General features: G+C 41.1%; 1 protein-coding gene across 2 annotated transcripts; it reads left to right on the forward strand.

Moving 5' to 3' along the window:
• The first annotated feature begins 762 nt into the window (after window positions 1-762).
• Window positions 763-10,906, forward strand: LOC101846554. 2 transcript variants are annotated; one of them, XM_035973322.1, is made up of 4 exons: window positions 763-1,195; window positions 5,289-5,374; window positions 6,472-6,490; window positions 9,633-10,906. In XM_035973322.1, the coding sequence occupies exon 4, from the start codon at window positions 9,662-9,664 to the stop codon at window positions 10,526-10,528; it is 867 nt and encodes a 288-aa protein (XP_035829215.1). In that variant the 5' UTR covers window positions 763-1,195; window positions 5,289-5,374; window positions 6,472-6,490; window positions 9,633-9,661; the 3' UTR covers window positions 10,529-10,906. The 2 variants fall into 2 exon arrangements, with proteins under 2 accessions (XP_035829215.1, XP_005091261.1); XM_005091204.3 differs by lacking the exon at window positions 6,472-6,490 and having other exon boundaries at window positions 778-1,195.
• Window positions 10,907-12,589: the final 1,683 nt, after the last annotated feature.

The raw sequence follows: 12,589 nt of genomic DNA on the forward strand, positions 1-12,589 counted from the left end.
TAGAATTGAATCTTTAATGTTGTCCTTTGTGTGACAGCCCTTTAAAACTTTTTATTGAAAGGGGGAGGAGGTGATTTTTCCATAGGCTTTGATTCCCGGACTCCCAATCACAAGGTCATGGGTTCGAATCTCGTCAGGGTAACGTCAGGGTCCCAACGTTGTATCTGCAGGGAAAGACACTTAAATTTATACGAATTTTCCTCACTTCACCCAGGTAGCCTACCGTGGCCGGAATGGAGAGATCTACCCACCCAATCAAGCCAAAGCCAAAGATCTTATTAGTGTTTTAGCGCGTGTAATCTGAATTTATTAATCTGCTGCTTGCACTGCATCTTTCCAAGGCAGAAGGGCTAGATAGAATCTAGACTGTTTCCGAGTGTTCTGTACACATGCAGTGTGTACACGAGGGAAATATAATTTTATCATATAAATATAACCCTTTGTAGCACTGTAGGCTGAGAGCGTGGATATAATAGGCTAATAGCTTTCTTGCTTAAAGCCGACAACTCCGATCCGAGTTTAAAGCCGCCTGCAGTCGGCCAGCTCTATGTGGGGCAAGTTGGAAATCATAAGAGAATTTTTATACCTATCGGCGCTTACTGAGTCAGTCTCCGAAATCGGCGTTCTCTATGTTTTCGCCCTTAGGCTCTACCCCCAAAATCTTATTCATTTCTTCTTTTTTTTAACTCCTTCAAATTATATGAGGTCAATAACAGATTGCATGCAAGTCATTGCCTGGGCCACTCTTCCCTCTAAAACAAAATTTACTATGATTGTGTGGACAGTTTGCTTCGAATCTCAAAGAGTTTATCTTTAGATCTAGAATCTAGAGGTCAGCCTGGCCCGCCTACCTTTTCCAAACGGCGTTCGGCTGTTTACAATTTTTGTACCTGGTAGATCTACACGCATTATGATGGTGTTGCCTGAATGGCACTGCCTTGACTGACAAACAAAACAACACTGGATCCGTCCTGTAGGATAGGCACAGGCTTGGCAGGCCTAGAATCTATTTAATTGTTTTGATTAGGCTATAGATTTTCTATTAAACAACAATTGCACCGCACTGATCAAGACACCGTCGAAACAAACAGTTCATAAAATCTGTATACAGTGTGGACTGCGGAAAGAGGTCTGTGTTCTATACTGCTGCTGTCAGTGTCGACTGAACTTCTGACTGACTGAACTGAAGTTGAAGGTGTGTGCGGATAACAAAAACTAATAAAATTAGTTTGTAATCTAGGCACTGTAGGCTGTAGGCTAGGCTCCTAGATTCTAGATCTAGAATCTAGATCTATTGTCATTTTTACTAGATTTTTTTCTAGATCTAAATCTAGATTCTAGATCTAGAAATCTATATCTAGATCTAAATCTATGTATATCTAGTATATATGAAAGTGGCTATTCTCACCCGCCCGGAAGTTCTCGCAAGATCAACTCCTCCCCTCTTCTCTCTCTCTCTGTCTCTTTCTGAATACTGTCTATCGGTGTGGACGATCAAATTGACCAAAACAAAGTTAAAAAATGATGTTAAAACACAAAAGTAAATAAATTTGGTTGTCTACAAAGATGCTACGGCTATTTAACTTTTCGAATCGAGCCGAACTACGCGGGTCGCCATTTTGTTTTGCCCGGAAATTCTCGCGCTACTCCTCTCTCTCTTTCTCTCTCTCTCTCCCTCCACTGCCCACAGACAAAATTGTACGCTTTTTGTAGGCTACAGTTGTAATGGAACGTTTGTTCACGGCACAGAATTCTACAATTTTTCTGTTATCACAGTGTAGAATTCTGTGGTTTAGGGTGAACGCAAAATTTGGTGAACGCGCACCGGGTGAGAATAGCCACAAGACTCGCCTGCACTATTCTCACTGCGGGTGAGAATAGAGGTGGCCGTAATATATATATATACAGCATCATAAAGCTTTGCCTTTACAGTACTTTACGGAATAATAAATTTTCAAACAACAGGCCTTCGAAGTTGGCCATTTGTGGTGTAGCAAGCAAAAATACCTCACTGAAAAGCCATTTACATACAGAATCATATTATAAGTCTGGGGATTTCTTTACGTTAAAATGCCATATTTGTTCTTGACTTGAAGATGATTTAATAAAGGAAGAGGCTAGCCGTACTTAAGTACGGCTAGACTGGCAGTCTAGCCGTACTTATTCGTAATACGATGGCTAGACTGACCATTAAAAAAAAAAATAAGCCTACTGAATTGTAAATATAAATTTTTAGTGTGCAGTACCTAAAGTATTGTATTTGAGACGAAACCAAGTGCCTTAATCACCCCTATTTTTAGTACTATTATCTTTCTATGTAGAGATATAAGATGCACACATCAAACTACTTGCTCATGCAGCTTGACCAACTTATTTCCTTGCCATATGCATAAAGTTTTCAGAAGAAAACATATTTTACCATGAGTAGTGGTTGATTTAAAAAGTCCTTAAGCAAACACCCCCACCTTTTGGCAAAAGCTCAGATGTATTTTAAACCTCCTGTTTTCTATGTTAATAGGGCCTAAGATAAGTACAGCTAGACTTCTTGGCTAGCCGTACTTAACTCACTTGCGACTGGGCCCTTTCACCAGTCACAAGCGTTGAAGACTGGCGTTTTTGGGGGTATTTCAATAAATCACCACAACTCTCAGAATTACCCTATTGTAATTATTTTTTTACACAGTAAAGTAACATGCAAGCTTAATCTAATACAAAAAACTAAAGTTGTGTAAGTCTAATCTTTAATTTGTATGATTTTTAAAAAATTGGCATGAATTTGATTTTCCGAAAAATTTCCAGAGACGTGACAAGTAGAATGAAATTCACTACAACAACAAAAGTTCAAAGTGTTCTGGTTTGAATTGTGTACATGTGCGAGTGTTTGGTGAAAATGTAAAAGCTGGTCTGTGCATTGATTCACTGAATTACATGAGACAGATGTACGGCACGACGTTGTGATTTCGTTGCGCGAAAAACAACACCGGTACTAGATCTAGTGCTAGATCTAGCCCTAGAACTACGACTCGGGCCGTGTTCGGGTACATGATATCCAGGATCCTAACTATTATTAGACACATCATATTCTGAGACACTAGAACTAGTAAAACGTACAGAAGTATAGAAAACGGCGAAATTATGTGATTCATGTTCATGTGACTTCTTCGACCGTTACTACGACGCGACTGTCGGATTACTATCAGCTGTATAGAAAAAAACAAAGAACCAGTTCCGGTCTGTTCAACCCCAGTTGGGGTTACTGTCCTTTACCTTCAATAACTTAAAAACTACCGGCCCCAGAGATACGAAACGAAGTCTAAGTAGCTCAGGCTTGGCCAAACAAGGGTACGAGGCGGGTCTCGCGATCGGTGTGTGATTTGTAGAGCGAAAAAAAAATTCCAAAGTTGGTCACGCAGGGCTTGTGAGACCCGTCGAGAGCGTCGCGGCGGGGGTCACGCAACTGTTGTGTGAGCCGTCTGAAGTGAGTTAAGTACGGCTAGACAGCCAGGCTAGCCGTACTTAAGGACGGCTAGACTGTCAGTCTAGCTGTACTTAATATTGATGGCTGAATTGTAAATGAAATTTTTAGTTTGCAATGCCTAAAGTATTTGTATTTCAGACAAAACCAAAAGGTGCCTTACTGACTTGCATGTATTTGAACCTGAATAATTACTAGATCTAGATCTAATGAGACCTGTGTACTTAACAGGCTTGAGTCGATAGGGTCAAACCTAGATCTAAGTACGGCTAGACTGGCAGTCTAGCCGTAGTACGGCTAGCCACTTCGGATATAAATGAGTATGGGTATTGTCTTTACTTGATTGTGTGACTGTTCAAAGCCCTGCTTTTCCTTGTTTTGCATGATGCATGAAATTTTCTATGTTTTGACTTTAGACTTTAAGTAAGTGAAATTTTTAAATCACAATTGTCCGATTTTGATAGTTTCGACAACTCCCTCTGATCCAATAAAGATCTACTTTCACACAAATTGACATTTTCTTTGGGGTACCTTCTCATCGGCATCGGTTTCTTGAAAGTTTTTCAGAATGTAAAAAAGCCTTTTCTGATTTGAGGGAAGATAAAAGACAAAGAAGTCAGCCTACAGAAACTATAAACTATTTCGCTATTTACTTTATAGTTAATTATAGTGCACTTTATACCCCTGACTGATGGTTTTTGAGAGTCCTCAGATTGACCCCACCCGTGGTTTTTTAACAAAAAATGAGTTGACCTATTAGGTTTTTTTTCCAGCTACTTGGTTAGAGAATACATCCATGGATATAATGCATGCTTTTATAAGTCCTGGTAACTAAGACACACTAGATCTTTTCTTGGCCGTTTGCTCATATATTGGGGAATTTCGAGGAAACTCCCTTCTCTAGCGGATCGAATAATTTTGGTGAACTGTTAAAACCTGTCAGTAATGATAATCTCAATGGGACCTGACTGATAGTTCTCCTCCCATTTTATATAATGGAAGGAAATGACATCCCATACAACTTGTCATCAGTTTTTTTTCTCCAGATTTAGACACCTGAAGATGTTTCCTTTTAAAATTAAAAATGGGGGAAAAAAACAACTTTTGCTTATGATTTCAGTCAGATCTGTAAGAATTCATTAGATTTTCAGTGTGTTATTTCTTGGGCGTTTCAGGTTTGTGATACCACACACCCCTCCCCCCAACAGTTTGTTTTTAACGTTGTTTTGCTTGTTAATTATTTTCTTTTGCTCTTCCGCCTACTTCATGTTGTCCATAGCGAAGTGTGGTTTGTTCATTGTAGGCAAAGGCCCTTTCTTTGAGTTTGAGTCTAGAAGAGCTCATTAGTATCCAGTGTAGGAGGGGGCACACTCTTTACCTAGTGTCTTGTCTTGTGTGTAGTTGTCGACTTGAATGGCCGACGAGTTGGGCGGCTGGTTAGCTCCCTGTGAGTCCCGCTCAGCTCCCCGGTCAGTCATGAGTTGTCTTGTCGGTGCAAGGTCATTGTTTACATGTTGGCCAGTGGCCGCTACATCAGTTCCTTTTTGATGATTTTTACCATTGTCAGGGTACGGTAAACCTGCAAATTTGCCGGGTCTGACATTCAATTTTGTTGTGTCCTTGTCTTTAATTCAGGCAAGGTCTGATGAACATAGCATAAAATTGATTAGATTAGGTCATCAGTCTTAAGTTAAAGGCGCCATGTTGTATGCAGTGCCGTGTATGTGGAAAATAGTGGCTTTATTTTGAGCCCCTTTTCAACCTCCCGCAATTCACTGTTTCTTTTAAAAGAGAGATGTTTTCTTTTTCTCAGTGCAATTGTGAACCTGAAGTCTTCGCCCGAGACAAAAGCTTTGGGCTTTGCCAGACTACAGCTAATGCTGTGACCACTACCAACAGGTACATATTAATTAGACACTTTTTTAGTTAATTCTCTCTGAATGTTTAGTTACCAACCATGATTTGTCAGTAGTACTAGTAGTAGTAAGTCAATACAACCTTTGGGCGACGTATATGGAGACAACAGAGAAGATGACAGAGAAAAGGGAGACTGGTGTCCCTTTTTTTCCCCTCACCTTCACCAAAGTGCTCCTTATTTTCACATCTGTGACCAGGTCTAGCTTACCTGACCTGTACTATGAATATTATATCGGTACACTGTAGTCTATGGGTGACATCAGTAGTTGTTTTTTTTAAATAGAAAAATGCTCCAAGGTGCATCCTCAGGACTGCTTTTACGACGAACTATTGGGTGGGCATATAAAGGTGTGTGTGTCTAGTGGCATCAGCGGCCTAGTGGTTAGGCTCTCAGACTCGCAACTAACTACTTTTGAAACCATATATAACAGGCCCGGTAATAACAGGGATCCGGAAATAACTGGGATTTGTTAAATCCCACAATTCCCCCTTTTTTCCCCCTATCCTTTGTCTCTATTAAAAGTTATCGGCAAAAACAGGGCCTCATCGGAGCCCAATCGGTTATAGTATAGCAGGGACAAAGGCTCTTTAACAATGTGTAACAAAATAAAAGAGTAGAGTAAGAGAGAGAGAGAGTAACGCAGTGATGGAGCAAGCCCACGCAAGCCATGCCACTGCAAGCACACGCAGTGGGTGAAGAGAGAGAGAGAGCTGCGGTGTGCTACAGACTTCGATCTAGCCCTAAGCCAAGCTATGTGCATGCGTAATGTGTCGTGCGCAGGCCTGCCACATGGCCACGAGAGAGGGCTGCGGTGTGCTGTTCGTGGGTACTTGTAGCAAGGCATACTACCCATGAATAAATACAGCTAGATTAGTGCACAAATGCTTACTTCCCTTGCATTTCTGATTTAACAGGGATCGGATATAAGTATAACAGGACGTTTTCTCTGTTCCCACCATCCCTGTTTTCATCAGGTTTCAACTGTATAAGGTCGTGGGTTTGAATTCCATGAGGGGCCAAATATTGTGTCTTTGGGAAAGGCCAGGCACTTTACACAAATTTTTCTCACTTCGACCAGGTGGGAATGACCGTGAAAGGTAGGCCTACTGTTAGTGTTAGTTTGTTAGTGCTTGAGCGTGTGCAATCTGCAGCTTGCACTGTATGCTTCCCAGGAAGCCGAGAATATTTCTGAGTAGTGTTCTCAGGTCTGCTGGGGTAATAATAGTTGAAAAGCTCATAAAGCATGATGTAGAGAGCGTAATGTACTACAGTGAAATCCTGTTTTAATGAGAGAGAGGGGACTGGTGTGAAATATCGTTTATAGCAGGATTCACGTTATAAGTATAAGTATAAAGGATCCAGTAATAAATTCAAGGGAAAAAATAAAGTAGGTCTAATCTATGAGTTTGGTGTTCTGTTCGTTTCTTTTTGTTATCTCCCCTGATGGTGATTTTATTCAACGTGACCTCTTGGTCTTACTTGATCAAAAATCGGATCCGGTTTCTTTCTCTAGCACTAGCGATGTTGACAGCTCGGCGTTGGTGATCAGAAAGAAAGGGCTCTAGGCTAACTCAGTAACTGGCCCGCTGTGTTGACCCCCACTCCACGACACCATATGGTGTTTTCCTGCTGCTTGCGCACATTAGGTACACACCTCACCCTGCCCATGTCACACATTCGCTCCATTCATTACAGCACTGTGTCCTCTCCATCCCTGCATTGGGGAGGCAGGGTAGGCCTAGACAATCCAGACTTGGCTGGCCTATCACACGATGGGCTCTGCTTGTCTTCGCATGCCACACCCTCCCCACTCATTCGCTCCGGCCTTCATTGTTGGCACAAGTGGGCTCTTCCATTCTTTGTTTCACTAGATCACCAAGTTTCTCAACTGGCGAGGGTTTACATATTCATATGTATAATTGGCCTATGCGCTGTGCACAGCAGCAGCAATATTCCGCTATAACTTTTTAACCGACTCGCATGTTTGTTTGATTGCGCTATAGCAGTATTTTATTTACAAAGATAAAGAAGAAAAATAAACGGGGGTTTAGATTAGTCTAGTGTCTTTTTAACAGATGTCTCGTTATTTCAGGACTCGTTAAAATTGAACTTCGCTGAAGTAATAAATGCAATATTAATAAATTAATAACTATTATTTTTATTCCTATTACTTTTTCAGCTCCCCCCCCCCCCCCCCCAAAAAAAATGAAAGTGACAAAGGTAGTGTTTTGTACTTGCCCAATCTGAGCCTATGTCGGAATGTGCCCCTTTGTTACTTGCGTCTTGATAATACTTTACTCATGCATGCGTTAATATCTTTGAACGAAGGCCACTGATTAATTTGACTGGTGGTACAAAAGTACACTGGAAACCTGATATAACAGGGATGGTGGGACCAGAGAAAAAGTCCTGTTATATCAGATCCCTGTTAAATCAGAAATGCAAAGAAAGTAAGCTTTTATGGACTAATCCAGCTCTATTTATTCATGAGTAGTTTTCCATTCCCTTGCTACAAGTACAGGATTCCACTGTAATAGTATAGTAATAAGTCCACTTGCCAAAAAATTGACGGGCGCCCGATTCCATTACTTCGTGACACCTGTTTTTATAATGATATCCACTGCATGGGCATTGGGCAAAACTGGAAGAGCTATATTTTGCACACATGACTGCTCCCAACTTAAAAGATGCAGTAAATTCCCTGAGTAGAAGAGAACAAATCGCTATCTTTCGCCTGCGAGCACAACACATCCCAGTGAATTCCTACTTAAATAGGATCCACAAGGATACCCCACCTGTCTGCCGTTGTATGAATACCAGGATGAAACAGTATCCAACCACCTCTTTGCTTACCCTGGGCTTAGCAACCTGCGTAGAACCAACCTGCTTGCCTCCCCAGATATCAGAAATACTTTTCATACAGCAACAAAACACACAGCTGATAAATTAAAAACCTGCAAATTCTTTGCCATATCGACAGGCGGAAGGGCTAGAACTCAAAAAAGGCAGCTGGATCAGAAAAGAAAAATAATGATATCCACGCCAGCTCTCGTCATTACTACCACTACTGAGTTTTCCAAATGATAAAAATCTTCAGTGGAGGGGGGGGGGGGGGTGGCTTCTTTGAGTACCAAAATTGTACAGCATGTCTTGTGGTTGTCCTGCTATTCGTTTACAGTCCAGCAGGCACATAGCAAAATCAGTGGGATGTGGAAATGTCTTCGTATGTATACAAATTTCACCCTGGTACAGATGTCTTTTAAATACATATATACAAAGAATATATAATATGTATTAGACGAAAATTTGGACTTTATACAGTGGAATCCTGTTATAACGAGAGGGAGGGGACCGGTGCAAAATGTCCTGTTATAGCAGGATTCTCGTTATAAGGGATCCAGTAATAAATTCAAGGGAAATAGTGAAGTAGGCCTAACCTAAGAGTTGGGTGTTCTGTTTGTTCTTTTTTGAATTTCCGCTGACGATGATTTTGTTCAACATGATCTCTAGGTCTCACTTGATCAAAAATCGAATCAGGTTTCTTTCTCTAGCACTAACAATGTTGACAGCTCAGCGTTGGCGATCAGAAAGAAGGGGCTCTAGGCTAACTCGCACGCAGTGTTGTTCCCCACCCCGCCACACCTTGTGGTGCATTGCGTCTGCTTGCACACGTCACACATTCACTCCATCTATCACAGCATTGTGACCTCTCCATCCCGCACCAGAGAAGTGAGAGGCATGGTGGTAGGCCTAGATAATCTAGACTGGGCTGGCCTATCACACGATGCATTTTGCCTGTCTGGGCATGCCACACACTTCCTACTCATTCGCTCCTGCCTTCATTGTTGGTTCGTGTGGGCTCTCCTATTCTTTGTTCCGCTGGATCACCAACTTTCTCAACTGACGAGGTTTATATGTTTAATTGGTCTGTGCGCTGTGTACAGCAGCAGCGATATTCCGATATAACCGACTTGCGTGACTGTCTGATTCAATGATTGCGCAATAGCAGTATTTTATTTTAACAAAGATAAAGAATGGAAAAAATGGGGTTTTAGAATAGTGTCTTTTAACGGACTTCTCGTTACTTCAGGACTCGTTATAAGTGGACTCCACTGTAATTTGTTTACAATGTGCCTGGCTATACTGTATGTAATAGATAGATAATACATGTTTTTTCACTCACCAAATTTCACTTTAGAATCCACAAATTAAAATGAATTTACTTTGTTTATTTTGCAGGTCCAACAGCTATTTTATAACTGGCCACCATGAGTACTGTTGAGAGTGTTGACGCCATCATTGTTGTGGGCCCTGTCTTGTGGAAATGTGTCAACTGTGACCTGTTAGCATCTCGACACCACAGTGTTGATGATCATTTGAGAACTGTGCATGCTTCCACTGCCACTTCCAGATTAAAACACTCTCTTAAACATGACAGCTCTTTATTGAATAAATGTGACATCCATGGGTGCTCTTGTCGTTTGATTAAGTCAAGAAGTAGCATCGCGAAAGTTAAGAAACGAAGAAGTTCTAGTGGATCCAGGACTCCACAATTTCTCCATAAAACGAACGGTGTTTTAGCAGTTGAGAGCGATGAAAATGATGATTCTGTTTGCAATGACGATCGTCTTCAAGATGATGGTGACGATGATGACGAAATTCCACAAGCATTAAGAGATATTGTGGAAAAAGCCATCACTACAAAAGAGAATGATTTGGAGTGTTGCAATGTTGAGAACAGAACTGCTTGTGATCTGGGTGATCAAGCACAAAGTGAAGTTGAAAAGACCAATGAACTCAAAGATAGCACAAATGAGAAAGTTGAAAGTTCCAGAGAATTCCAAGTTGATTCATCAGCTGACTGTGAAGAACCTAAACGTGGATTAAAACGTACTTTTTCTTCCGCCTCGGATAAAATGACCGATGAAGTGTCAGAAAAGGCGTTATCTGAACTGACAGATGGCATAGTGGATGGTTCTGATCTTCAAGATAACTCAGTGGCCAAAGTTTCTTCTTCTAGAGGTAGCATTGATGAGACTCGTGTTCAGGGAAAAGAGCAAGGGAGGCGAACAAGTAGCAGGGCAAACAAAGGGAAAAACACTCAGTACAGTGAATATAGAGTGGAATTTGTGTAGAATGATTTGTTATGTAACGTAGTTTGTTTGGGGTGTTTAGTTTATATTTTTGTAACACACTTTAAAGAATAATGTGATAAAAACCATGAATGTAGGCCCTATGTTGTCTTTATGACCAGCTTACCTGGATATTGTTATGCTATGTTTGCACACATGCGTACAGTTTAGCGCACACATAGCGAACATGCACAATAAATTATAAGGCAAAGAGATTTTTAGGTCCCAATTTAAAAAAACAAAAAAATCTGCGCACAGTACTTTCAAAACACACATATTCGCAGGCTCATATGACCTAATGCAGTTGCAAGTGCCGTAAACTAAAACTCTTTCTAAACCAATGCACACACATGGCATAAACAATGTGTAAAAGTGAAAAAACATTGGGATCAGCGAGGATAGATTAAAATATTACTGCAAATTTCATTTACCAAAGTAGTCGTGAGGGGGAGAGATTATTATTATTATAGTAGAGGGTTTTACAGCGCTTGCAACTGCATAAAGTCATATGAGCGCCAAGGGGTGGGTGTCAACATAGAATTCTTTACAGGGAATCAGACTTACTCTGCTCACCTCTCTAACTTCAACAGCACAAGGTCTGCTTCGACTATCAAGGCACCCCGGAAATATCAGGTCACAAGAGTGTGACACATACAAAAGAAGTAGAGGAAAATGACAATAGTAAGGATTAGGAAAGAAAAAGCAGCAGTTCCCTGTTGTAGATCAGGCACAGTAACATAGCTGCCCACTGTCCTGGGTCATCCGTATTTTGTACAGATTTTCTTGAAAAATCGCTGTTGTCCCGGAAATACGGATGTTGACCGACGGTCCCGGAAAATAAAAACTTGGCAAGCATACTTTTAAAACAGAAAAATTAGCCTTCTGTTGCTCGGGGAAATGACGAAAATTCGGGAGAGTTGGCAGGTGTGCAGTTTCGATAAAGTCAGCTGACACGCATGCGCGGCGCTCAGCTTCTTCATTTGTTTGAAAAGATGGCGTCAAAACGTTCGACGATGAGTTCTAAGTCCGGCTCTGGACCAAGTGAAGCAAAGAAACCGAAAAGGCAGCAAGTTTTTCTTGACAAATATAAGGTGTCCCTGATAATAAGTCGATGTCCCTGATTTTGAGCTAGGCTGTCCCTGATAGCCAGAGGAGAGGGGTTGGCAGCTGTGCAATAATGAGCGTGACACGAATCATCCCATTTACAATTCTACTGTGCTTGAACGAGAGATGTCACCCCCTTTGAGAATGAGGGGGAGAGAGCAGATAGAGAGGAAGGGAGAGAGGGACACATGGCACAGTATGACCACGAGTGTATGCCAACTACCTTTTTAGGCCGAGGACAAATGTGTAGGCTAAGGACGTGTTTATTGGATAGGTCACAGCCGTGTTCAGCGATAGATCAAGCCTACACACTTCAGCTGGGTGAAGGCCTATACTAGGGAATGTGCTGTTGTGTGAGAAGACACGTCTCTGTATTTTTGCCATGGGTGTCAGAATACTTCTTCTTTAGCTATACTATGTTAATGTAGTATGGCTGCACACTATGCCATTATTTGCTGGTGCTTTGCAAAGTTAGGTCTAGATGACGTTGTAGTAGCAGAGAGAGTGGATCATGACTTAGAAAAAGAAGCGGAGAGGTTTTTAGGTCAAGGAAGAAAAGACTGATCCTTGCAGAGGTAGAGTAAAAATCAGTGTCACAAACCGAAGTCTGCAAAACGTTTAGGCAGCCATGAATCAATCCAACACACATGTAAGTGTGACATAAGGAACAAAGTAGATGTAAAAATCTGACCCAATAATTGTCTGCGTGTTTCCCTTGATGATGACATGGCTTGAAATTCTTACATAAAAAGATTTCCGCATTCTGACGGTTAAATAAAAAACAAATTGTAAAAAATATGTGTGTGCTAGACTGTTGCAATTTGTATTTTTAGAAGGCATAGATTGTGGATTTTAAAGTATAGAAAGTGAAAGGTCCGTGTTATTGCACATCTTGAAATCCCTGAGAGAATTTTCTTTTGTGCTGGGGGAACACATTAATTTGAGAATGGAAGTTTGAGT

Source organism: Aplysia californica, unplaced genomic scaffold (genome assembly GCF_000002075.1).
Source record: "Aplysia californica isolate F4 #8 unplaced genomic scaffold, AplCal3.0 scaffold00027, whole genome shotgun sequence".
NCBI lineage: Eukaryota > Metazoa > Mollusca > Gastropoda > Aplysiida > Aplysiidae > Aplysia > Aplysia californica.